Source organism: Helicoverpa zea, chromosome 2, assembly GCF_022581195.2.
Source record: "Helicoverpa zea isolate HzStark_Cry1AcR chromosome 2, ilHelZeax1.1, whole genome shotgun sequence".
Taxonomy (NCBI): Eukaryota; Metazoa; Arthropoda; class Insecta; order Lepidoptera; family Noctuidae; genus Helicoverpa; species Helicoverpa zea.
In genome coordinates, this window is record NC_061453.1 from 14,992,920 (window position 1) to 15,020,692 (window position 27,773).

Genomic DNA, 27,773 nt, shown 5'->3' on the forward strand with positions numbered 1-27,773 from the left:
ACACGCAGGTCAGTTCGATGTTGTCTCGGAGCTAGTAATACTCACAGTATAGCCAGGTAGGTATACACGCAGGTCAGTTCAATGTTTTTCTAAGCCGGTTTCTTTTTTTAGTAAAAAAGTTTTTTAATTTCATGGTTTTCAGTTTTGGGTCTAAAACTATTATAGTTGCAAATTGTGCACCCGAAATGGTGCAATTTCCCATCAATATGAATAAAATGAGCCCAAACACAAGGTAGCTGTTCTGTTATCAAACGTTTAGGAGTTCTCTAAACTGCACTTTGCCTTTATGGTGAGATCTCATAATGCGTGCATGTGAGATCGCGATTGCGAGAAGAATGAAAATAAAGAGAGATTAAAAATACATTTATTCGAGCGCGTGACACATGGACATACAATTAAACAAAAAAACCGGACAAGTGCGAGTCGGACTCGCGCACCGAGGGTTCCGTACAAATCCTGTATAGATAAAAAGTGAGTTTCGCGCCAACCGTTAAGTTTAGAACAATCATAGTTATGGTAATTTCGTGAGAGTCAAAAAGTTAATATTTTTTATTTTATAATATAACTAAAATAGTAGGCCAGTACCTTGTAAAAGTTATTTTATTAAAGTTATTTATATATGTCACCGTAAGATTACAAACATCGTTAGATTACAATCTATCTCGAGAGATTGTAAACTGTCGAATTATTGTAAACCGTAACACCTGATTGCAATTTAACGCATTATTTTTCGCTATATTATAATCTATCGATGAGAAATTGTCAAATTGTCAACTGTCCGAAAGCTCTCCCTGATTGGTCAGTCTTTTTGTAAGATCGAGAGCGATGTAGAGCGGTCAAATTGTCAACTGGCGTAGAACGTCAAAAAAGACAATGTTCTTTGCAACTCCCGGTGTCACAGCTCCTTGACGTGCAAAAATAAGTGACGGTTTAATTTTTTATAAAATCAAAAATTGTACTTAATTTTTAAGACTCAAATTACACACAATTAAAAATTGTATTAAAAATTGAAGTTAGTGACGAAAACGAATCGCTGCAAAACCGACTCCACGTAGTCTTGTCTGCCCTACCCCTAGAGTGCAATTCAAAACCGCGTAGGCGCGGAGGGGCGAGGCGGCCTGCGAGCTGAGGCGCAGGTAGTTTCAGCGCTCGCCGCCGCGGCTGAGGCTGGCCGGCTCCGCCGGCCAGCAAGCCGAAGCTGCGGTGGTGAGCGTGAAAACCATCTGCGACGATAAGCTCGCATGGGACCGCCGGAGCCCCGCAGCGCCGGAGCCGTGACAGAAGTTATGCTTGCTGCATGTTGCATGCTTACTTCCATGCTGGGTCAATTAATATGGGATGTGTTATATTTTAAACAAAAAACTCAGTAGGTACGAGTTAAAAAATTAGAAGGTAAATAAATATTTTTATGATGTCATTTAATAGTATTTAAGAAGTTTACTGTTAGAATGCATGCTACAAATTTAGATGCAAAAAAATAACCATCATGCTGAGTTGTATTTAGAGTGGAAGATAACTCGTGGCTAAGATAGTATTATTTAGATGCTCGACGCTTTATTAATTGTGGCTGAATTAGTAATTTAGAAGGCAACATACATTTTTGGGGGCGAATAATGATATTAAAAAGAAGCCTGTTTAATTAGCACCCCTTTTATTTTATTTTTAAATATTAGTTTGTATTTGAAGACAAAATACCTAACTGTATTTTTATAAGAGTTATTTTTATATAAATTTAATACTTGAAGAATTTTTGAAGAGCATTTATTTTATTTAACTGACACCTCTATTTCATTCCTAACTCTACGGGAACTCCATGGGAACAGAACGGCTGGTCGTGATTGGTCGATCTTACAAAAAGACTGACCAATCAGAGAGAGCTTTCGGACAGTTGACAATTTGACAATTTCTCATCGATAGATTATAATATAGCGAAAAATAATGCGTTAAATTGCAATCAGATGTTACGGTTCACAATAATTCGACAGTTTACAATCTCTCGAGATAGATTGTAATCTAACGATGTTTGTAATCTTACGGTAACATATACAACATTTTATAGTCATCATTCAGAAATTTGATTGAAAATAACTAATTATGTCTTAAAGGTCATTGGGCATATCTGACCCGCTTTGTAAAAAGTGGCGGACATGAATCAAAGTAGTTTCAAATCGTGGAGAATGGTATGACGTTTCTTTGAATATAATATTTTATTAAAATTCCATGGAGACGAATGTCCAGGATCGTTTGAAAAATATAAAAGACAAGCAGTTTCAGAGGATTGTACAGGTTGCAATGCTAGTTTTTATTGTTAAAGAATTTTCATAAAGAAGGAAGATGCCAATTCGGATGACCAGGATCTGATGAGGATCTGGAAACCCTGAGAAATCGAGGGCAACTCTTGAATATTGTAGGCACGCATCGAGTCATAACCAGACATGTGAATGTATTTTTGAGGGTACTGGTAAACAGTGAAGGTTTGGAGCTGATTTGATTATGGAGACTACAGAGAGTCGAGGGAACTCCTGAACGGTATGTTGCAAGTACCACGTGTTTGGGCTTATTTTATTCGTATTGGCGAAGAGTTTTCACATGGATAGGTTTGACTGCCATTGTGAGATCGATATAGTTATGGGAACTCCTTTACAATTTATAACGTAACCTTGTGTTGGAGCTTATTTTATTTTAGGTGACGAGAATTCACTACTAACTTGGGTTAAAGCAGCCATTGCAGGAATGGGATCTTTTATTTTTGAGGGATTAATCACCTAACGAGCCCCAGTTTCAGGTTTTTTTCGAAACCGCCTGACGACTTGTAACTGTCGAATTGTAACAACGACCTCTAGAGAGTAGGATTCGGGGCTGCTGGCTTTACGTTTCTAGAGCCTTGACAAAAGTATTCTGTCCCTTTCTTTGTTTTATAAAGTCGGCTTTATTTTATTTTGTAGCATTTTACAAACAAATCCAACTTCAAACATATAAAAAAACAACAAGAAAACAAAAGCAAGAAAGAAATTAAAAAGATGTTAGGTGCATCGGTCTAGAAGTCGGTGTCTAGAGGATGCATCTATATTTATTTAACCACCGAGATCTAGACCGATGCTATAAACAGTTTTCTTGTTGTTTTTAGAAGTTGTTTTTTTTTTTTTTTGTAAAAAGTTTTTATTTTTAACTTTTGTGAAAAGTTCTCGTCAATACGAATAATATAAGCCCAAACACGACGTAACTAAAACATACCGTTAAGGAGTTCTCTCGACTTTCTCACGTCTCCATCATCAGGTAAGCTCTAAACCTTCACTGTTTGATAGTATCACCAGACATACATCTGAGAATCAAGTTTAAATTCTATGCATGCCTACAATTTCTGATAGTTGCCCTCGATTTCTCAGGATTTCCATCATCAGATCCTGACCTGATGACAATGGAAATAAACGGCGAGTATACTCTTTCACTACAAAGAAATGATTTCTCAAATCCGTCAAACGTGGTCGTTTAAATTCCCCATTGAAATGAGGAAAATATTTGATGTTTACACCTGATTTTCTCTAGATTCCCATGGTTCACATTGATGCGACTAATGCCACAGTAAATCAGAGCCTTTATCATTATACTGTGCTATATTTCGTTCGTATCCGCCGTGGGTATGGTTTCCATACTAAGGTGCCCAATGACCTTTGAATGATTTAAAATTTTTCACAGTTTAGAGGCCATTATATTTAAGAAGTGTTTGATATGAATTTCACTTTTTATTCAAAACTTTAATATCTCTACGCGTTCATGTGAAAAAGGATAAGTAGTAAGTTTATAATTATTTAAAAAAAAAAATATGTCATGTAAGCAAAAATAATATTATTTTAATATTTTATGTAACTTCAAATTTATCATTTTCGTAATTTTTCCTTTATCTGTACTATATAACGTTGCTTCGTGCCGAATTTCAAGATTCTGAGTTCACGGGAAGTACCTTGTAGATTTTGATTCCCTAGCGTGTGACGGAAATTCGTCTAAGGTGTCGGTAAAACTGCTGTATCTTTTGATTGCGTTAACTTAGAAGTTTGATTTTTTCATTGCTTAAAGGGACAATAGACCTAGGTATTTGGTATAAATTTCAATTTGGTACCTTTATTCGTTCGTGAGAAATAAGGTAGTAAGTTTAATTTTATTAAAATATTTTTATTATATTATATAACAAAAAAAATGTGATTTTCGCAATTTTTCCTATATTTGCATTATATGACAATGCTTCATGCCAAATTTCAAGATTCTAAGTTTACGGGAAGTACCCTGTAGGTTTTGATTCCTTTGCGAACGTAGAAAATTTGTTGAAAATATCGACATAATCGGATGTATCTTTTGATTGGCTTGGCTTAGAAGTTTGATATTTTCACAGCTTAAAGGGACAATAGACCCGAGTATTTCATGTGAATTTCAGCTTGATACGTTCACGCGTTCTTAAGATAAAGGGTCTTGACAGACAGACAGACGGACAACAAAGTGATCCTATAAGGGTTCCGTTTTTTCCTTTCGAGGTACGGAACCCTAAAAATTATACATACAAAAAAATATACAAAAATTAGACATAAAAAAACGAAGTAGATACAATCGGCCAGTTTCTTCATCAAAAGTTAAAGTTAAAGTAATGTCTAAAGTAAAAGTAACGGTCAAATACGTTTTTTCAAGGCTAAAGTGACAGCAAAACTAATAGAAAAATTGAATTTGACCGTTACTTTTACTTTAGACATTACTTTGGCTTTAACTTTTGATGAAGAAACTGGCTGAAGAGTTAAAAGGAGACACAAAACAAGAAGAAGGTACATAACGAAATAATTGTTACACCCACGTGAAACAGCCCTCGCTCAGCATAATGCTGAGACCCTATACGGGACAAAAGCCTCAGCGCCAATTTTCATCAAAAGCCGAGAAAGCTGTGAAGGAAGGAAATAAGCGCAAACACGTGGTAACTATACGTGTGTGTATCTGACGACACTACAATGAGATGGGTCATGGGACGAGAGCTTTACATAGAGATAGATCATGGCTCCACAGCTAGCTCGTTGGAGAAGGTGAGCCACACTTGAGGGAACCCCTTAACCCTTGACAGCAGCTTCTTCGTCACAGGGGTTTTTCATTTTCATTCTAATTGATGTGATCGTGAAAAAAAATTCAGAATTATGACTAAACATTGAAAGGCAAATTTGCTATAAAATTAAGTAAGGTAAACGCGGGTGAAGTCGTCATGCCCCAACAGTCGTCAATTAATCTAAAAACTTTTATTTATTATTTCTACTGAACTTAAAATGGCCCGGTTTATATGTCAACATATTATTGATAATATATTGCACAATTGAAATTACAATACGGGGTTTTAACATTCATGGCGTCTGAGATATGTTATTCGAAAAGTGTGTGCCCTAACAAAATAGTTTTTTCGTGAAGTTCAGCTGTCAAAAGTGAAACTCAGCACGTGGTTTTGTGCTTTGATTTACATAACTCCAGTGGGGTCTGTGGTATGTTTCTTTGTTTAATTAGATAGTTAAGTTTATTTGCTAACGATGTAATATGCAATTTGGAATACTTTTAACATAGAAGATATATTTTTTTAATGTGACATCTATTGATACTTTAAAACTCCTATTTGACCCAAAACCCGTCAATTTTAGAATTATTATGACGACTACTGGGACGTGCTCAAAAGTTGCACCTAAACTCGTCATAATGAGGATATTTTGTGTTTTACAGTACAAAATGCGAATAAATAGCTAATATCGGGACTTTTACAAAATTGTTATCTCTCTAGAACAAACATATTTAAGGTTTAGACTACATTTGTTGATAAAACTGCGTTTCTTTAAAGCTTTTTCTTAGGGGTACATTTTACTCTCCTGGTTCTAGATGCACGTACACAGTCATGTTATTCGATTGAATTAATATGTTTCTTAATGGTTAAATCCCCTGTTTCCTATAAGCATTTTCTACGAGTGTTTTTTTAGGTATATATTGGCCGCTGTAGGCCTCCGCCATTCGATTAAGGACACACGATACATATCTACCGCTTTGGGTACAACTACCACTAGCCTTTGTTTCTACTACGCTTGGATTACAATTTGTGGCAAGCAAAAATTGACTGTTCTTACACTATGCTTTTTGTTTGAAATAACTGCATGTCGTCACGCGTATTGTACCGCGTCTCCCTAACTTGCTTTAATAGCGTCTGTATAAAAATTATGTCATTCAACTAGTTTTGACGCAAAAAATATTAAAATCAGTTTTAAAACTAAGATGACATAGCTTCCATCGCTGTCACTGCTTTGCTTGTCGTATTCGATATTGATGGGTAAAGAGTAATCTTATAGTTATCGGCACGAATCTTGAGCTCTGTCTGTCTGAAAACTAATACAGTGCATCAAAAAATTGTTCCTCATCGCTGTCACTGGGTAATGTACCCAAAAGGCTGGAAGAATTGCCACGTTGGATGGCAATGCTCAACCTCTGTGCGAAATAAAAGCCAGCCTTTGGGTCCCGTGAAGTGTCAACCAGGCGCTGGGAAATATCCTTGGCAAGAAGGCGGGCTCTTGGACCCCACGGCCCAAGAGTTTCAACCCCAAACGGCTTGAACATGTACTTGAATATAAGGTTACTATATTTGCGCCGCTTGAGGTTCTCTGCTTGTGCAGCGGCGGAGCCAGCACAACATGCAGTTCCGGGATGGGAGAGTTCCGGGAGATGGCGCAAGAGTGTCGATGCATGTCGCGTCCCACACTAAAGTCCTACCCAACTTCCACGGAAATAGCGACATGCCGTCTGGTCTCTTGCCATTGTCGCGTACCAAGCCATTTGGTTCGAGTACGGCTGGTACGCCGACGGCAACAAGAGCGTGACGGATCACGTCGTTGATGCTAGCATGTCGTGGTATGCGGCCGGCACTGCGGCTGCACGACTTTCCAAGCATTTAAAGCCTCGGTCAGACATGGCACCTCAAAATTGACCAGTGTGGTGGTCTCACAGACTTTCATATTTACAAAAATAATAAAGGGGGAAATATTAAAACTAAGTATCAAAAAATTCATCCGCATCGCTGTCAGCGGGGATCGTGCCCAAAAGGCTGGCTGCATTGCCACGCTGGATGGCAATGCATATCCTTTGGCCGAAGTATAGGCCAGCCTTTTGGTCACGAGTGGACTCCACATTTTCATGTCATTTATGCTGGCGTGTCGTGCCATGTGACCAGCACTTTTGCCACAGGAAAGACCATGGTGCCCAAGGCAGTCCACAGATTCGCCGCACTGACAGCGATGCGGAGCCCCAGTGGGAGCGCCGAGGCGTAGGCATGTAGCGAGCCGGAATGTTGTGTCACCCAGCATGGTCCCAACGCTGGGTGATGGCAGTGCGTGAAGCCATAGCCTGACTCCCACTCTCCCACAGCCAGTAGCACGCTCAGCAGTATTGTCAGATGTTTCAATTAGTCTCGTCAATCTGCAGAGCGGCTCGTCCCACTGTCTCTGGGAAGCCGGGTTGTCAGGGAAGGCTGTATTTGGGTAAGCCACTTTCCAGGCGTTCATACCATGCACCTCAGAATCGACCAGTGAAGGGGCTAAAATTTTGCTGGTCAACTCCTTAGTGCCGCAGACCGAGGATAGGAACGCCGGTAGACTTAAACTGGAAATTTTGCGGACGCCGAGGCCACCGAATCTGATCGGAAGGGTGGCTTCGCGCCCGTGTCGACGGCGCGCGTTGTTCCACGCGCTCCTCAAAGAGATGTCAGCAACCCCAGCGGGGCCTAGCAGGGCCAAGGCCTGCCGGGGCTGCGGGTTGTTCGAAAGAGATACCGCGGCCCTGGTACATAAAATGCCTATGACGGAACACGACGGTTTTTAGTCAGTAAGAGTCTGACACTCCCTCACCGCTGCTAACCCACAGCGGGAGGGGTCATTTAATGATTTTTGACGTCGTTAAAAAAAAAAGGGTGGCTTGAAGCCACGCTCGGTCGTCTAAGGCCAAATTAAAAAGAGATGAAGGATAGTACGGATAATTTGGTCAATTCTGTCTAAAAGATGTGGCTGCTTCCATAAGGGAGAGGAGCGAAGGTTGTATATAAATTTTGGGAAAACACAATATTGGTTTTGCAATTTAAATATTTTAATAGTAATAATTTTACTCGTGCTACATATGCACATGACTGCATGGTTATATGATTGATTACGAAATATAACATATATTTTATAGACTTATTTTGTGATTCCAAGCGTTTGATATATAGGAATATAAATTAAAATGTAATATAATATAATCTGTTTTATTGAATACTTGCTCTTGTAACAGATTATGACCTGCTATTCTAAATAAGGATTTGGTTTTCTATCTATCTACCTAATGTTTCAAAGGCACAAGTATGCTTAACAAAGTCAAGCACAAAAAAATGTACATAACTCGAACTTTATGTTCAAGAGCAGAGAGTTCACATTAGCATTAAAAGTTGACGAGTACTGGGAATATTTGACGAGTATCCGTACAAATCAGACGACTATTGGTACAAATCGCCCTTTTTTTACTTTTGCCTTAATAAGTACATAAACCCATGAAAATGATTAAAAAAACATTAATTACTTAGAATAACGAATAAATACTCTATCACGTCATGCAAAAATTTTCATTTTATATTGAATATTTAACACACAGTAGCGCTTCAAAGTCGGTGATTTCCGAAATCCGACGAGTATTGGTACGTTTACCTTACGAGGTGATGGTGATAACTAAACAGCGGAAACCTCAAGACACCGACTTCCAAAGCCATGACAATAATATTTTTTCCTTCTCAGTGTTTTAAATGTCGGTTCCTCCTATTGATCGTAGTAAGCAGTAAAATCAGTTTTGTAAAATTTTTGCCGAGGCCAATTTATTTACTTCGGAAGTTCGATTCCTCAGGCAGTGGAAGAGCATGTTAGCCTTCTAAATATGTAAAGAAGATAAGACCGTACAGATACCATCGCATAAGAGCCATTGATCTGCTTTATAAATGTAACAGGTGGGTCGCCTCGCCGTTTGATCCGGTGCAGCCAGGCGAGCGAGGCAGCGGAGCGAGCGCGCGGCGGCCGCATGGCGCGCGTCCCGTGAGGCATGCGCGCGCTCCTGCCGCTGCTGGCCGCCCTGTCCGCCGCGGCCGCGCCCCCCGCCGCCCCCCTCGCCGCCCCACTCGCCCCACTCGCGCTAGTGCTGCGCGCCGCCTGCCCCGCCGCGCTCCGCACTGCCTTCCACGAGCCAGCCGCGCTCAGCTATGAACCGATGCGAGGATTATTCGGTCGATACCGAGTGCGACTTCTCACCTACGAAGGTGAGGACAAGGTGCGACTAACTTTTGTTTAGCACAGTAACGCCTTCATAGAGTTTTGTTGAGAGCTGTTTGATTCGAGCAGACACTTGTGGGCCCGAATGGAGAGCGAGAGTGACGCTACGCGCTCTGAGCGCTGTGAGCGAGGGCGGTGCGGTAGCGACCGCGGGCTGCGCCGGCGCCGACTTGTGCGCCGCGCTGGTGGCGGCGGCGCGCGCGTTGCGGCGGGCGCTGCCGGCGGCATGCGCGGCGGGCGAGGCGCGCGGCGCCGTGGTGGCACGGCTGGCGGCGCGGCTGCGCTGGGCGCGCGCGCTGCTGGCGCCGGCCGCGCCGCGCTCGGAGTGCGGCGCCGCGCTGCGGGCCGCGGCCGGCGCGCTGGCGGCCGCGGGCGTGGCGGTGCGCAGCGCGCCTCTCTCGCCGCAAGAGCTGGCGCGCCAACCTGATGGTCAGTGTTGCAGCAGCTGGCGCCCCCACAGCCGGCGCACGGCATGCCGCTCAGCCTGTATGTTGTGTTGCAGTTGTGATCCTGTGTGCCTCCCGCGGCGGTCGCGAGACGGGTGCGACGGCCGAGGGGCGGAGCGCGGCGGGGGAGGGACCGCCGGCGCTGCTGTTGCTGGTGGATGAGTGCGACCGCTCGCCTAACGGCGTCCGCACGCTGCAAAATGATACTTATGATGCTTTCCAATTAAGCAATATCACTTTAGCTATAGGCGAATCGCTAACTACGAGAAACATAAAGCGCTCAATAATAGACCAGCTGCCCGGCTCAGTCGGGGATATTGGGGCCAAGTCGTCAACGTTGGCCGACGGATATAAAATGCACCGTTTAAAAAATTCTACAAAAATGGACTCCGTCCGCCTTAAATCAGATATTGATGATGGTAAGAATACGTTTTTGCAAAATAAGTATAAGGGTAAAGTAGGCAAATCCGAGAGCTTCGAAGCCAACAATGTTGTGGACGACCCACACCAGAGTAAAGCAGCTCGCGCCACTGACGCGTTGTCGATCGACATTGAGTATTTGTTAACTCCAATCGAAATCACATATTTTCGGCGTGTTCTGCTTCTCATCGATGAGCATTCGGCACAGGAGCCCGTTACCGAAAATCATCTTGTGTATGATGAGATAATAGAAGGAATCAAAAATCAAGAAGAAGCAGAACACGCACAAGCAGAGTACGTTGACATAGATTTTTACTTATACGAGCGATCGAGCAACGCGACGACCTCTTGGAGGCTCGCGGCCGTGCTCACGGCCAGCTCGGCGGCGCTGGATGCGTCGCGGCGCGGAGCCGTGCGCCTGGCCAACGAGTCGGCGCGCCTGCACGGCTGGAGCGCGGCCGCCGCGCGCCGCCCGCTGCCCGCCGCGCCCTGGGCCGCCGCCGGCGCCGCACTGCTGCTGGCCGCCGGCGCCGCGCTGCTGCTGCGCTGGGTCGCCGCGCGCCGCCGCCGCCGCCGCCGCCGCCGCGACGCGGTGCTCTCGCCCGCCGACTTCACCTTCCCGGTGGACGAGCGGCGGCGCGTGGGCGAGGGCATGGAGACTATGCTGTCGTGCTGGCTGCAGCAGCTGCACGAGTTCGGCGGGCCCGAGCTGGAGCGGCCCGACCTGCTGAAGCAGCCGATGCTCCCCGCGCCCGCCGCGCCCCGCGCCCCCTCCGCGCCGTCGTCCACGTGCAGCGTGAACCGCGTGGCGCTGGACCGGCGCGTGCGCTACAAGGTGAGCGCGCTCGCACGCGGCGCCCGCGCAGCGTGCGAGCGCAGCACTGACCGGCGCGTGCGCAGGGCGACGTGGTGCACGTGCGGCAGCTGCCGGGCCCGGCGGGGCTGGAGCTGCGCCGCAAGGCGACCGACGTGCTGCTGCTCATGCAGAACCTGCGCCACGAGAACCTCAACCCCTTCATTGGTGAGACGCGTCGCCTTACTTACTACTGTAGGTACTCCACCGCTCGCCATTATCATAATGTGGATTCCGTGATTGCATTCTGGATTCTGAATTCCATTTTGGAGCGATTATATCCGGGAGTGTCGGCAGAAATCAAAACTTTAGTATTAACGTTGTGCATATTTAAAGATTTTGAAAAAAAAAAACAACCAAAAATTTTGCATGTATTGCTTTAATTTATCAGACTTTAATTTTCTTTTTTTTTTGGTTTTCAATATTTATCATAAAAAAAACAACTTCTAAAAACCCTAAAAAGTAACAAAAACCTGTTGGATGCGTCGGTCTAGGCATTTAAATAAAACTACATTCACATATTTTTTATTTTATTCATTTATTGGTTAATAATATTTGCATTTTAATAAAAAAAAACTATTCCATTAAACTCATCTATATATACAACTTAAAACTAATAAAAATCGCATAAAAACTCCTCCTCATCGCTGCCCACCGGGAGTGTACCCAAGAGGCTGGCAGCATTGCCACTTAGTTTTTTACCAATTTATATTAATAATCGTCGGTTTTGTGTCTCCATTTCATTAAAGTTGTCTCAAAAGAGCTTCAGCGTGTTGGCTACGTTCGCCTCCCAAAAATCCGGGACTCTGTAGTCCTTTGGTTTGGAAGAGACATACAAATATTAAAGAATAATAATATTAACACAACCGCTAAGTATAAAATCCGTAAAAGTAGTTTTATTTAAATTAAATGAAAGAGTTTGCTGAACTGATAACCTCATTATTCAGTAGACGTAGTACCTAGTTCATAAGAACATTAGAGTGGCGCTTCTGAGAGTGCTTGCGGCGTGCCGGCAGGGTGCCTGTGCTCGCCGCGGCCGGCGCTGGTGTTCGACGCGTGCGGGCGCGGCTCGCTGGAGGACGTGCTGATGGCCGACGACATCAAGCTGGACTGGACGTTCCGCCTCTCGCTGCTGACGGACCTGGTGCGCGGCATGCGCTACCTGCACGCGTCGCCGCTGCGCGTGCACGGCCGCCTCTCGTCGCGCAACTGCGTCGTCGACTCGCGCTGGGTGCTGCGCGTCACCGACTTCGGCCTGCCCGCGCTCATCCGCGCGCAGGCGCTGCCGCAGCCACTGCGCGCCGCGCGCGGTGAGCAACTGGCGCCACACCCAATATTGCTTTCTCAACTAACAAAAAAAACATACAAGTGTACGGAGAGGGTCCTTGATGTACAGACTTGCTGTGGACCGCACCCGAGCTGCTTCGCGAGCAGGGAGGCGGCGGGCGCGGCACGCAGCCCGGCGACGTGTTCTCCTTCGCTATCATCATGCAGGAGGTGATCGTGCGCGGTGAGCCCTACTGCATGCTCGCGCTGACGCCGGAAGGTAAGGTCGCGCGCGGGGGGTCGGCGCGTGATGGCGCGGGCGTGCGGCTCACTGCGGCTTGTTGCAGAGATCGTGGAGAAGGTGTCGCGGCCGCCGCCGCTGATCCGCCCGTCTGTGTCAATGGGCGCGGCGCCGCCCGACGCTGTCAGCGTCATGCGCCAGTGCTGGAGCGAGGCGCCCGACTTGCGCCCTGACTTTCACCGCCTGCACGACATTTTTCGTCACTTGCACCGTGGCAGGTAAGAGCCTCGCATCTCACGCATCGCGCGTCTCACGCACCTGCTCTTACCAACACTTCTATTTGCAGGAAAATCAACATAGTTGACTCCATGTTTGAAATGCTGGAAAAATATAGTAATAATCTAGAAGAACTAATTAAGGAGCGGACTGAGCAGTTGGATATGGAGAAGAAAAAAACTGAACAACTTCTAAACAGGATGCTACCGAGGTATTCAGACAAACTTATTTTAACAGAAAAAAAATAATATCTAATAGAATCATGAGCAAAATTAAGTATTTTTTTACCGCCCACTGGAGACCCGAGTACATGCATTTGTGCTTGAATCTAGTTCCGGGGCACTCTAAGGACGCTGTCCTACTTGTGGCTGAGCAAGTTCAAGACGTTGTTGGCGCTCCCACGCGTACGAAACATGAGAGAAGCACTGCAGCATCTTACCCCATATAGTCCTAGTGATATTGCACAACAGCAGGCTTAGAAAACTCCTTTGATGAACACTTTGACCTCGAAGCAAGGCTACAGGTGAACCGAGCTAAAGAGATCCTGTAAACTTAACCGAGTTGACTGAGAAGGATATGGTTATATTATATTAAGTTATTGCTTGTCTGCTCTCTGCATCAACATGTGAAGTCTCAACGTGTCTCGCAGGTCGGTGGCGGAGCGGCTGATGCTCCGCTGATGGTCGCGCGTAGAGCCCGAGGAGTTCTCCGATGTGTCAATCTACTTCAGTGACATTGTAGGCTTCACGGCGCTGGCGGCGCGCTGCACGCCCGTGCAAGTGGTGGACTTGCTCAACGACCTCTACACCACTTTCGACGCTGCCATTGAGCAGTATCGCGTCTACAAGGTACCCATATGTCGAAGTGTTGTCCTCACCCATATTTAGAAGCTGTCAATCTTATCTACATTGATTGACGATGTACCCATGCTAACTGGTAGTTGTGTGAGCACGAAGCAGGTAATGGCTGCGATTGGTGCAGGTGGAGACCATCGGCGACGCGTACATGGTGGTGGGCGGGCTGCCGGTGCGCACGCGCGACCACGCCGAGAGCGTGGCCACCATGGCGCTGCACCTGCTGCACCTGGCGGGGCGCTTCCGCCTGCGCCACCTGCCCGAGACGCCGCTGCACCTCCGCATCGGGCTGCACTCGGGCCCGTGCTGCGCCGCCGTCGTGGGGCTCACCATGCCGCGCTACTGCCTCTTCGGCGACACCGTCAATACCGCCTCGCGCATGGAGTCCACAGGTTTCTTACACTTATTGCTACTAGCAGTTTTAACACCATCAACATTTTTCACCGTTTTAAATCCAGAGCGTGTGCAAAATTTCAACCTGATCGAAGACCGGAAAGTGGGTCAAGTGATACTAAATAAGCGTGTTTAAAAAAAGTAAAGTACCAAGACAGCTAGTGCTGCATATTTTTCTGACGAATTCCCCACGATGTCAACCGTGTCGATGTAAAAAAAATAACTTTGTCACTCGGGAATAGGGCTGCCATCTCGAATTTCGCCAAACCCGGACAAACATTAAAAAAAACCCGGACATTTGGCGTAAATCGCATTTTTTCCCCGAACGAGTACGATTTTTTTTAAACAAAAAAACTTTTTACAAAAAAATAAAACCGACTCCCAAAAACACTGAAAAGCATTCGGTGTCTAGTGGATGATTATATGTTTATTTCGCCACCGACTTCTAGGCCGATGCACCTAAGAATAGTTTTTTTTTGCTTTTCAGTGTTTTTGGGAGTCGGTTTTATTTTTTTGTAAAAAGTTTTTTATTTTTGGCTTTTCAGTGACAAGTTTAGTTGTCACTATCCGCATTAGTGGAAAGTTCTTATCAATACGAATCATATAAGCCCAAACACAAGGTAGTTTACATATTTAGTTGACGAGTTCCCTCGACCTTCTCTGGTCTCCATCATCAGGTCAGCTCCAAACCTTCACTGTTACAAAGGTCTCGTCAATATAAAGAATATAAGCCCAAACACGAGGTAGTTTACATATTCAGTTGTCGAGTTCCCTCGACCTTCTCTCGTCTCCATCATCAAGTCAGCTCCAAATCTTCACTGTTGCATAGTGTTATCAGACGTACACCTCATTGTCAAGTTTTTAACCTATGCTCGCCTACAATTTTCAAGAGATGCCCTCGATTTCTCAGGGTTTCCACCATCAGATCCTGATCTGATGACGATGGGACCAAATGACAAGCATACCCTTTCAAATAAATAGAAAAAGAATTTTTGAAATCGGTCCAGGCGTCTTTGAGAAATCGAGTAACAAACATAAAAAAAAAGGGAACAAATATTCATATTCATATTCATATTATTTATTTGCATTCCACAATGTATAAAATAGGTGTAACAATATGGCTTAGAGCTAGGTACAATTGTGGACCCTGTAGGGCACAGCAAAATAAAATTAAAATTAAACTTACAACTAACATAATGATTAATATATCTATAGAGAGAAAAAAAAGATATATATAAAAATCCAACAATTGACCTTGTTATTAAACATAAAAAAAAAAAATTGTGTAGGAACAAGCATAAGACTAGACAACTAAACTATAAAACTATAGGCTATAAACAATTAAATAACAGGTATTCTCTAAAAATACCTACTAAACAACAAAAAAAACCTCAAAGTTCTGTGATGTGATGTGTTATGTACTGTGTTGTGTGTAGACAATATTGTTATCGTTCATGTATTCGTTTATTGAGTAGTAGGCTTTGTTAGTAAGGATGTTTTTGAGTGCGCGTATGAATTTATTTTGGCTTGTTTCATTTTTTAAAGATTCTGGTAATTTATTGTATATTTTGATAGACATTACATAAGGGCTATTGGTGTGAAGTGTCATGTGTGAAGAGGGAAGCATTAACATGTTTTTGTGTCTGACTGGACGATCGTTGTGTTTATTTCCGCGGGTTATGAAAAAGTTTATTTCTTTTATATTATATTATTTCTTACAAATTTACATATTTCCAGGATATAAATAGATGGTAGTGTTAATATTCGATACTTAATATAAATAGGTTTACAACTGTCGGTTTGCTCTATATTTTCTATTATTCGGATTAATTTCTTTTGGAGGATGAATAGGGTATTGGCGTCGGTACTGTTTCCCCACATAATAATGCCGTAGCTGAGCCATGAGTATGCGTAGGCGTAGTATGTGGTGATAGCAGTTTGTTTGTCGGTCGTTTTTTTAACTTCTCGTAGTGCGTAGCAGAATTTTAATGACCACCATAAAATGCTTTGATACCCTTAGTTTTGTAACCAAAAATATCTACTGAACACCAGAAAAAAAAGTCTAAAAATGTAATAGTACCAGCTATTTTAGTCACGACTCCACTTTAAATTGTATTCGACCACCAAATTTAGTAAATGATCACCAACTCTTGACAACCAAATTAATGTATTATTTTTGCCTAAATAAGTCACTGTGATTGCCATAAAATGTAGGCTTATTACCAAATAAAGTATTATGATGCCATATTAAGTTATGTGTCCGGCTTGCAATGCATGCGCCGCGCTGTGCCCGCCCGGACACGATCCCCAGTCAGTCTAAGAAAAGATGGATGGATTGCCTGAAAGATAATGTGAATAGGAAGGGAGTGAGTGTCAGTATGACGAGTGACAGGGGAAAACAGCTTAGATGGCTGCCAATTAGGCAAAGACGTGAGATGAGAGCATTAACTACTCTATTTTCCATTCTTCATACTCCTTGTTCACCTCCATATTTATCATGCCACTTCCAGTTTTTGTGTTCTCAACATGACAGAAATTTGCGTTCCTCCAACAACCGTCTACTCCAATGTCCCTCACATCGCACAGATTTCCTTCATTCCTCCTTTTTTGTCCAATCTATTCTTTTATGGAACAAGTTGCCCTCGGAAATTAGGATGGTAGATAGCCGATTGACTTTCAAATTGAAGCTTCGTGAGTATCTTCACCAGAGTTTGCAGAATTGACACAACTATGCATTTGATTTTGTGTTATTTATATATGTATTAAAGTTTATTTAATATTATATATATATATATATATATATATGTGTGTATGTATAATAAGTCTATGTACGTTTATATATTTTCGATTTGTCTTATATACATATTTAGTGCACCTGCCATGAAATTTCTCCTCCACCTAAAGGTTGACTGGTAGAGAACGCCTAAGGCGTTAAGTCCGCCTTTGTACATTGTTTTTTTTTGTAAAATGTGTGCAAAAAGTATAATAAATAAATAAATAAAATAAATAAAAATGGAGGAAAATGACATATTGCGCCGACCCCAAGTAAAATTGGGAACAGGGCAGGAGAAAGAAGAAGAAGAATGTGTTTCTCAATACACTCCCTCGAAAACATAATCTTATCGCACTGTTTAGAGGCATGCAATAGACAATTTTCCACCCTAGTGCAGAAAAAGGGTCCCCATAATGTATCAGGCCGAACTGATTTTTTTGGAGTCAGTTTACTCAAACAGGATAGCAAGAAGTAAAAACTTTGATTATCATTTTATATTAAAACGCTGGTATAATTTTGATGATTTGATGATGGGATAACAATGATTTATTTGGACTCATTTTGCTTAAATAGGATAGCAGAATTTAAAAACTTTGGTTATAATCTTACTTTAAAATGGTGGTTTAATTTTGGTGATCATTTACCGTCTTACCACAAAAACTTTTTAACGTCAATTTAAGACTTGTCTAAAAAAATGACAAATTATGACGTTGACATAAGGTTCATTTTGGAGCCACATTTTTTTTAGACAAGTGTAAAACAGTTGTTAAAGTTTTTGTAGTAAGGCCATTACTATTTTTGGCTTACGCATGATTTATTTTGGAGTAATTTCACTTAAATAGGTGGCGAGGTGTTAATACTTTGGTTATAATTTTACATTAAAATGCGAGTTTCATTTTGGTGATCATTTACTATTTTTGTCTGCTATTTGTTACTATATCTGGTGATCAGTTAAACATAAGCCAAAAAAAAAATACAGCCGAATTGAGAACCTCCTCCCTTTTTTGAAGTCGGTTGATAATACCTAATTTGTAATCCATTTACTATAAACATATACTTAAATTCAATGAGGTGCTTCCTTACATGAAAAGTGTCCGGACATTTCTTGAAACCCCGCCCGGACGGCCCCCGGACGGCCTCCAAACGAGGACAAATCCGGGAAAACCCGGACGGATGGCAGCCCTACTCGGGAATAATGTAATTTCCTAAGAATGGAAGATTTTTTCAAATCTTTGTAGTTTCGGAGTCTTTCTTATATATTATTCACCCGCATCCCGTGGAAACCTCTGCACGAACCCGGATAAAAAGTAGCCTATAGCCTTCCTCGATAAATGGGCTATCTAACACTGAAAAAACTTTTTTACAAAAAAATTAAACCGACTTCCCAAAACACTAAAAACCAAAAAAAAAAACTATTTTTAGGTGCATCGGCCTAGAAGTCGGTGTCTAATGGATGTTACTAAGTTAATTTTGCCACCGACTTCTAGGCCGATGCACCTAAAAATAGTTTTTTTTTTGCTTTTTAGTGTTTTGGGAAGTCGGTTTAATTTTTTTGTAAAAAAGTTTTTTATTTAAAGCTTTTCAGTGATACGAATAGTTGTCACTATCCATACAAGTGAGAAGTTCTCATCAATACAAAGAATATAAGTCCAAATACGAGGTATTTTACATATTCAGTTGTCGAGTTCCCTCGACTTACTTTCTCTGGTCTCCATCATCAGGTCAGCTCCAAACCTTCACTGTTGCAAAGGTCTTGTCAATACAAATAATTTAAGCCCAAACACGAGGTAGTTTACATATTCAGTTGTCGAGTTCCCTCGACCCTCTCTGGTTTCCATCATCAGATCAGCTCCAAATCTTCACAGTTGAATAGTGCTTTTAGGCGTACACCTGAGTGTCAAGTTTTTACCCTATGTATGCCTACAACTTTCGAAGGTTGCCCTCGATTTCTCAGGGTTTCCATCATCAGATCCTGACCTGATGACTATGGGACCAACTGGCAGCTATTCCGAGTCGAACAAAAAAAGAATCACGTAAATCGGTCTATAAACCTGGGAGTAATCGATGTACATACATAGAAAAAAAAAAAAAAAAAAACATACCGGCCGAATTGATAACCTCCTCCTTTTTGGGAAGTCGGTTAAAAATATTTCAAATCGGACCAGTAGTTCCTGAGATTAGCGCTTTCAAACAAACAAACAAACAAACTCTTCAGCTTTATAATATTAGTATAGATACATATTTTAACTGCCTCGTTGGTCTAGCTGTCGCAAGTGTGGCTGCTGAGCACGAGGTCTCGGGTTCGATTCCCGAGGCGGGCCGAAATCGCTTTGTGGGTTTTAGAAGACTTTCACAAAGCAGCCCGGAGCCTGGAAGCTGGTGATTGATACACCCGTGCATCGGAGAGCACGTAAATGTCGGTCCTGCGCCTGATCTCTCGGTCTCAAGCGCGGATCCAGCCCTCAAAAAAGGTTGTGGTCACAGCTACTAGAAAATAGGAACTAGAAGCGGCTACTAGAAAAGTACAAGTCGGAGCATGAACATGCTCATTAAAAATTATGCAAGTCGTTTATGAACTTTTGAATGAAATTATTTCCTTTTTTCTGAGCATCAGGACTTTGGCATTAGGAATGAAAATAAACTTAGGAGGAAGTTGGACCCGATAAAAAAATAGTTTCGATCCAAACCTATTTCAATCAATAACTTCTAGTAGCCAGTAAGCCAATATAGGGAGGGTTTGACGCATTTGGTGCACTTCTCAACTACCAGTGGCGGCATAGCATCGGGTGGCACCCGGGGCTGCTACCTATTGAGCACCCAAAAAAAAAAAACGACAAAATAAAATTACGAACCAATCTAATAATGCTAAAAAGTTTTTTTTTTTTTTAATATACCTAAACTCATATTATGCTCACTATCAGTTCCGTCTCTAGCTTATGTACCGGGTGCAATCATTACTAAAGCACCCCTATGTATAGAAAGATTGTGAGTATATAGTTTTGTTTTTTGCGCGAGCGTAGCAAGCCGGAACATTTTTAGATTTCGTCGTAGTTACCAAGTTATAAAACCAAAAGCGAAGACGTGGAATAAAACTGTATAACTGAGTTCTGTGCCACAAAAATACCTATAGAAATTATAGAAAAAGTACTGTGAAATTAAGAAGTTGTGACACAGCGAGCGCAAAATTTTGGAGTCTTGGGACACGAAATCACAGAAACAAGTAAAAAAAAAGCCACTGCTAAGTGAAAAAACCGCGAGCGTAGCGAGCGCGAGATTTTTTGAGTTTTGGTACTGTTTTGTACAAAAAAATGTAAAATAGTGACTATTGTAAATAATAATAATTTTATTGTAATAGACAGCTGTGTTGCTGGGAAGTTTGTTTTGTTCTTCACCGCTTCTTGTTAACCAGAAAGTCCTGAAAGAGGGCGTTATGGGGGTGCTATCCTTTTCTACTTTCAATTTTAACTTAAACTAATCTAACGTTTTCGACATTGGACTTAAACCACCGCAAAGTGAAAAAGCCGCGAGCGTAGCGAGCGCGAATTTTTTTGAGTTTTGGGACACAAAAGTAACTCAAAAACTAAAGCTGTTAGAAAAAAAAATATGGTGATCTCGAATTAATAAACAACAGTCATAAAAAAGTCGTGGTGGCCTAGTGGGCAAAGAACCAACCTCTCGAGTATGAGGGCGCGGGTTCGATTCCAGGTCAGGCAAGTACCAATGCAACTTTTCTAAGTTTGTATGTACTTTCTAAGTATATCTTAGACACCAATGACTGTGTTTCGGATGGCACGTTAAACTGTAGGTCCCGGCTGTCATTGAACATCCTTGGCAGTCGTTACGGGTAGTCAGAAGCCAGTAAGTCTGACACCAGTCTAACCAAGGGGTATCGGGTTGCCCGGGTAACTGGGTTGAGGAGGTTAGATAGGCAGTCGCTTCTTGTAAAGCACTGGTACTCAGCTGAATCCGGTTAGACTGGAAGCCGACCCCAACATAGTTTGGGAAAAGGCTCGGAGGATGATGAGTCATAAAATTAAATGCAACAAAAAAAAGTATTATTTTGTTCCCTAGTGTTATCATCAGCCTATCGTAAAAGTGTGATGTCACAAGTCTAGGTCTAGGTAATAAGGTTGTGGGCATGCCCATCGTGCCCACAACGGTGGATCCGCCCTTGCTCGGTCTTCGGTCGTGTCGGATTACCGTCCCATCGGGCTATGAGAGTTAAGGAATAGTGAGTGCACCTGTGTCTGCGCAAATGCTCGTGCACTATAATATGTCCTGCGTAGTTGGCTAATCTCCTTACATGAGAACAGCCGCCGCAGCCGATAATCGGCTAGGAGGACATCATCATCATCAGATATCAATATTAATATTCTATATATTCTAATCTTTCGGATAAAAAAATATATAAAAAACCCTCTTTATTATATTAGTATAAAATAATTATGTATTGAACGACTACAGAAAAGATTCCTACGTCATCTTTCTTGTTACTGCCACATGGGGAACAAACTCAAATCGTACCAAGAAAGATTAAAATACTTCAGAATGGTCTCACTGGAGAAGCGTAGAGAAATGTTTGACTTAAGCTTGGGTTTCCTAGGAAAGCGGTGCCGTCATATAGCGGCCGTCATATTACGGACGCAAATAGACGGTCGTCTTTACGGTGATGGCATGTGGAAAGTTCCACGGCCGTTCTAACACACCGTCGTAAACTTTTTGTTAGTTGTATCATACTTACTAACGTGTTTTATTTAATATTTCTCAAATTTCACGACACCAATTCTGTTTTAGTTGACTTTTTCTATAATCTTTACTTCTTGCATTATATATTGCTTCGTGGTTACGAACGAAATCTATTAAAATTTCGTCGTCCTCGCTGCTCCAAGAGTTGTAACAAATTTTTGACGTTGTTCCGAAAAAAAAACATAAATACGTATTAAAAAAGCTTCACCGCTTTCAATAAAACGTTCACCAAACTATCTGACACCGTCAAGACGGCCGTCATGCAAATGGCGGCACCGTTTTTTGAAGTTACGGCGTCAGTTACCGCTCTCTAGGAAACCGCCCCATTTTGTTTACATAGACAACGTTCTGGTGACGTCATTCACCGCTGTATTACGGCCGCTATATGACGGCACCGCTTTCCTAGGAAACCAAAGCTTTAGTTTCCCTTAAAAAACTTGTAACCGGATCTTTGAACTTGCTTAGTAAGGTGACCTATCATGTGCCACGAAGACTACCTAGAAAGTCCAACAGAAAACTGTTCAGCCGTCCAAAAAGTAACACAAATTTAACTCCTCATTATCCAGAATGTATGCTGTGTACGAGCCACGAGCAATACAGTGGGGACATTGATTTGTTTCACACCCCTCTAACCTCGCTTAAGAGGATTCTAAATCGTGATAATTAATTTAGTCACAAATATTTGTCTGACAGCATGTTATGTATTAAGTTTGTAAAAAAATGTTTTGTTTTTTTTTCATTGTTTCATTTTCTTTTCTTTTTTTTTGGCTTAGTTAAGTGGGTTTATGTGCAAATTATAGTGCATGCAGTGCTCTTCTTTAAGTGATGAGGCACCTAGATATAAGTTTAAATGTATAGTTATAGATGTAACCGTGTACTCATTGTTGAAGAGCCAAACTAAATAAATAAATATGTCGGAGAAACATTGTTCTGGGCGACATCGTCATTAGTGGTTGCAGGCTCAGTGGGTCTTTGGGGTAATATGCCGGGAGCTCTCGCCGAATGCCACCACTGAGGCATCTGCAGCGTAGACTCGGCGCTGCACACGCTGGTGGAGTGCCCAGCATGTGCACCACAGCGCCGTGAACTGGCGGAGGTGGTGGATGCTGCGGGAAATCTTTTGCTGCTAAGGAATTCGAAAAAAAAATACATATAATTCGCTAAATGAACCCGATACGGTTTGGGAAAATAGGTAGAGGTTCAGTATCGATTATTGGATCAGGGGGACAGTGACATGGCGGGCGTGGTGTCTGCAGGTGCAGCGTGGCGCATCCAAGTATCAGCAGCCACGGCGGAGCGGCTGATGGCGGCGGGCGGCTACCGGCTGCGCTCGCGCGGCCTCACCATGATCAAGGGCAAGGGCGCCATGCACACGTACTGGCTGCTCGGCAAGGAGGGCTTCGACAAGCCGCTACCCACCCCACCGCCGCTGCAGTCAGTTTTGTCTCTACTTTTTGAATGTCAGTTTAATCAAATTCGATTTATCAACCAGAAGCGCTCGTCTTCAGGTCTGAGGAAGTCCTGTTCGAGGTAGATGGTGAGAGCGATTGTGAGTCCTCCCCGGCGCCCAGCTGCTCGCCGCCGCCGATGCCAGCCGAGCCCTCCGCGAGCACCGCGCCCGCCGCGCCCACCGTGGAGCGCCAGCGCTCCGATCCCACCAGCGCCGCCGACAAGCAGGGTGAGCAGCATGTCGATTAATATACAATAACCTAATAAATGCACATGACGTCTTGATTCCATATTAAGCAATCTCTTTGCATTTATGATAGCAGATATGACAGACCTTCTTGGTACTCTGTAGCAAAACCGAATGCAAGCATTTTGGACCTTCTGAATACATTTGTTTGTCTTTTGAACTATCCTAGGCCCATAAACAACATCACAGTAAATGAATGACGAGAGCACCAATGAATCAGAAGTTTCCTTACGTCTTCAGAGAGGAATTCCCGAATACTTTTAGCCTGTAAAATGCATTCCGCACTAAGCTATTAATAATTATGGTGTCAAAAGCGGAGTTCATTGTCCATAAGCGGACCTAAGAGTTTAGTAGTTCTTACCCTTTCGAGCTCCAATCCGTTCACAACAATTGGTTCGTATAGATTTTCAGCAGTATTTATTTGGTGTTTCGTACCGATTATCATGCATTTGGCTATCGATGCGTTGAGTACCAGTGTTATTTTAAGACTAGTCGACAATTCGATCTAAATCTTTCACGATATTTTTATATAATATATTTCTTTCTTCATAATTTATTTCTGAAGGCTTAAATAACTTACATATATCTGAGTATCGTCTGCATATAGGTGGACTTTACAGTATTGCAGGGTCTTTGGTAAGTCGGCTGTTAAAATAACGAAGAGACGGACTCAAAATAGACCCCTGTGGAACACCTCTATGGACAGGCAGCAGGCTTGATTTTATTGCAATTCCCCTATTATCATCTATTACTACTTGTTGGAATCTAAGCGTAAGATATGATTGAAACCGTTTGCAGCTATATATATGTTACCGTAAGATTACAAACATCGTTAGATTACAATCTATCTCGAGAGATTGTAAACTGTCGAATTATTGTGAACCGTAACATCTGATTGCAATTTAACGCATTATTTTTCGCTATATTATAATCTATCGATGAGAAATTGTCAACTGTCCGAAAGCTCTCTCTGATTGGTCAGTCTTTTTGTATCAGGTGTTACGGTTTACAATAATTCGACAGTTTACAATCTCTCGAGATAGATTGTAATCTAACGATGTTTGTAATCTTACGGTGACATATATAAACTAGCGCGATCCAGTATTACATACATGATCTCGTCGTCAGCATGGCAACGGTCCGGCGCCGTGTCAGCAGACAGCAGCCCTCCGCGGCCGGGCCGACGCTCCACTGACTCGGGCGACTCGCGCACCGCTCTACCGACCGGCGACCACAGCGCGCAGTACTCGCGATACAGGTGCTTCCTTCATATGTCTGAGTGTTTAGTAGCGTCTGGCGGGCGCTTGCTGAAGTGCTGTGTGCTGCAGGTGCCTGGGCGCCGGGCGGCGGCCGCTGCGGCGGCAGTGGTCGCTGGAGCGCGGCGACACGCTGGCGGCGGCGGCGGCAGCGCCGGGCGCGCAGTCGGCGCCGCCGTCGCCGCCCGAGCCGCTGGCGCTGGCGGGCTGGGCGCCGCCGCGCGCCGCTCGGTACCGCACGCGCCCGGAGCCGGCGGGCCCGCTGTAGCGCGAGCGCGTCACTGCGAGACAATAATTTTCGTAGTGTGGTGTCGCAGGCCGCCGCTCGCGCTCTTCTGTGATGAGCGTCGGTTGGCGCGCTGATGCGGCCGGACTGGTTTCTGTCAATATACATTTTTACAATAGCGATTAGGATTTCAATTGTGATTTATTGCAGATAGTAGGTGTATTTTTGAAATTTTTCGGATACCTAAATAAATAAATTTATCTCTAATATTTATGACTTTTATTACTATTTCACTCTGTCTTTGTTTACCGTTTATTTCAACCAGGTAAATACAATGCAAATTGGACATGCATTTAAAAATATTATGCATGTTGCATCACTGATGTTTACTTCGTAGATCTAGTTTGTAATGTGGGCTGACAGTCATCTTCGTAGATCTAGTTTGTAATGTGGGCTGACAGTCATGTTTTAGTCTATTCTAGGCAATATTGTACTAAATCCATCGACAAACAGCAATATAGCCACATTTACGTTAACCGCAGACAACGCGGCGTAATGCCACAGATAAATCACTCCATACAAAAAGGTCCATACCTACTGTTATAAGCACCTACAAGTTCCCCAACTACCTACAAATTCCTAGCTGCGTTATAAAATGAACCTTAAAAGCTCGAGCGCTTGATTGTTATTCAAATGCGATAGCGCACAGTTCAGTGACCGCAACCGTGCCGTGGCCGTGCTTAGGGTTGCTTCTTACAATTAATTAATATTTAAGTAGGAAAACAAAGTTACGCTTATTTTAAGATAGCCTTTTTTAAAACTGAGTTTTTAAATAAAAAGTAATATCAATAATATTTTTCTTTAGTTAACTATTGTATTGCCAACTAAAATGGAGTGTAGGTACATATTACTAAATATTAACTAATACGTAAGCATAGGTAAATACTTAAGTAAAGCTTTCGTCAAAATCAAAGGCAGTTTCCAACTATTTTTTGAGCACAAGTGCCATACCCCATATGGTACAATTCCGTCGAGTGTTGATACATACCTAAAATTGGTTTCTGCGTAGCGACACGCGTAATGTTCCGAGTCGTCATTAAGTTGGACCAGAACTATACCTACTTACACTCGAGATGTGTTTTGAGCTACAAAACTCACAATACAGTTCATATAACTAAGTAGGTATCTAAAGTAAAATAAGTACCTAATGATCTCTGTTGTTAAAATCATAAAGTAGATAAGTATTAATTTATTTAAAAAAAATGGAATTACTAGATAAGTTCATAAATAGAAAATGTTTCTAAATCTTACAATAGTCGCATATAAACCAACACAACTCAAAATAATCCATCAGTTTGTTAGTTAGCTTAAAAAACCTAATAAAAACCAACAGCATAACATGCCACGAAATAAAAATAATAATATTGGAACGCGCGCGGCGCGTGTGACTATTGAAAGCCCTGAGCCGCGTGGGGCTACCGGTAACCCAGCGAGCGGTAGGCATTTATCGCTCGCAAGTACGTCGAGTGACAGAGGCCGCGTCTATAATCAATGGTTGCATAGATATAATGTATAGGCTGTAACATATGAACGGCATTTTAGCCCTAATTTACAGGTAAAATGATAAGAGGGATCTATTTAAATATTTTCGATATTATAGTTCGGCCATTCAGAGAATGCGTTCCTGACACGTCGCGATTGAACTGACGACGTAACTTTGCAATGGCGTTGCAGTTACGATAAAAATATTTTTGCTGGTTGTTTACCGTTTTAACAATTGAGGAGCATTAAAACAACATTATTATATCAATAATCAATGAATGTAGTTACGTCGTCAGTTCAATCGCGACGTGTCAGGAACGCATTCTCTGAATGGCCGAACTATAATTACTAGCTGTTTCCAATCTTTTTTAACCGACTTCCCAAAAAGGAGGAGGTTATCAATTCGGCCGGTATGTTTTTTTTTTTTTTTTTTCTATGTATGTACATCGATTACTCCGAGGTTTATAGACCGATTTACGTGATTCTTTTTTTGTTCGACTCGGAATAGCTGCCAGTTGGTCCCATAGTCATCAGGTCAGGATCTGATGATGAAAACCCTGAGAAATCGAGGGCAACCTTCGAAAGTTGTAGGCATACATAGGGTAAAAACTTGACACTCAGGTGTACGCCTAAAAGCACTATTCAACTGTGAAGATTTGGAGCTGATCTGATGATGGAAACCAGAGAGGGTCGAGGGAACTCGACAACTGAATATGTAAACTACCTCGTGTTTGGGCTTAAATTATTTGTATTGACGAGACCTTTGCAACAGTGAAGGTTTGGAGCTAACCTGATGATGGAGACCAGAGAAAGTAAGTCGAGGGAACTCGACAACTGAATATGTAAAATACCTCGTATTTGGACTTATATTCTTTGTATTGATGAGAACTTCTCACTTGTATGGATAGTGACAACTATTCGTATCACTGAAAAGCTTTAAATAAAAAACTTTTTTACAAAAAAATTAAACCGACTTCCCAAAACACTAAAAAGCAAAAAAAAACTATTTTTAGGTGCATCGACCTAGAAGTCGGTGGCAAAATTAACTTAGTAACATCCATTAGACACCGACTTCTAGGCCGATGCACCTAAAAATAGTTTTTTTTTGCTTTTTAGTGTTTTGGGAAGTCGGTTTAATTTTTCCCAACTATGTTGGTTTCGGCTACCAGTCTTACCAGATGCAGCTGATTATGTTAGCAGTATTTTACAAGGAGCGACTGCCTATTAGGTTAGGTAAGGTTTTATAAGGTAGTTCATAGATAAGAGAAGATAAGGGGTTACATAATAGGTGCGGCGGTTACACTCGACGGCGGCGTTAACTCCCGTTACACTGAGTGGACTGTATTATATTTACCTAGAGTTAATCGCGAATGTATGTGCCACAGGAACTGATTTAAACAATAAACAAATACGACGCTTTCACAAAGATTTTTATTTTAACACCACA

At 42.6% G+C, this 27,773-nt stretch overlaps 1 protein-coding gene across 1 annotated transcript in view; it reads left to right on the plus strand.

Annotated features, from left to right (window-relative positions):
• LOC124643178 overlaps nucleotides 1-25,053 on the plus strand; it is a 28,433-nt gene extending 3,380 nt beyond the window's left edge. The window contains 14 exon segments of the mRNA XM_047182057.1: nucleotides 9,020-9,325; nucleotides 9,408-9,767; nucleotides 9,841-11,039; nucleotides 11,105-11,225; nucleotides 12,074-12,367; nucleotides 12,454-12,603; nucleotides 12,671-12,842; nucleotides 12,911-13,051; nucleotides 13,490-13,688; nucleotides 13,822-14,086; nucleotides 22,863-23,040; nucleotides 23,115-23,284; nucleotides 24,431-24,560; nucleotides 24,631-25,053. Coding sequence (XP_047038013.1) covers nucleotides 9,112-9,325; nucleotides 9,408-9,767; nucleotides 9,841-11,039; nucleotides 11,105-11,225; nucleotides 12,074-12,367; nucleotides 12,454-12,603; nucleotides 12,671-12,842; nucleotides 12,911-13,051; nucleotides 13,490-13,688; nucleotides 13,822-14,086; nucleotides 22,863-23,040; nucleotides 23,115-23,284; nucleotides 24,431-24,560; nucleotides 24,631-24,826 — 3,789 coding nt within the window. The 5' untranslated portion in view covers nucleotides 9,020-9,111 and the 3' untranslated portion in view covers nucleotides 24,827-25,053.
• Nucleotides 25,054-27,773: the final 2,720 nt, after the last annotated feature.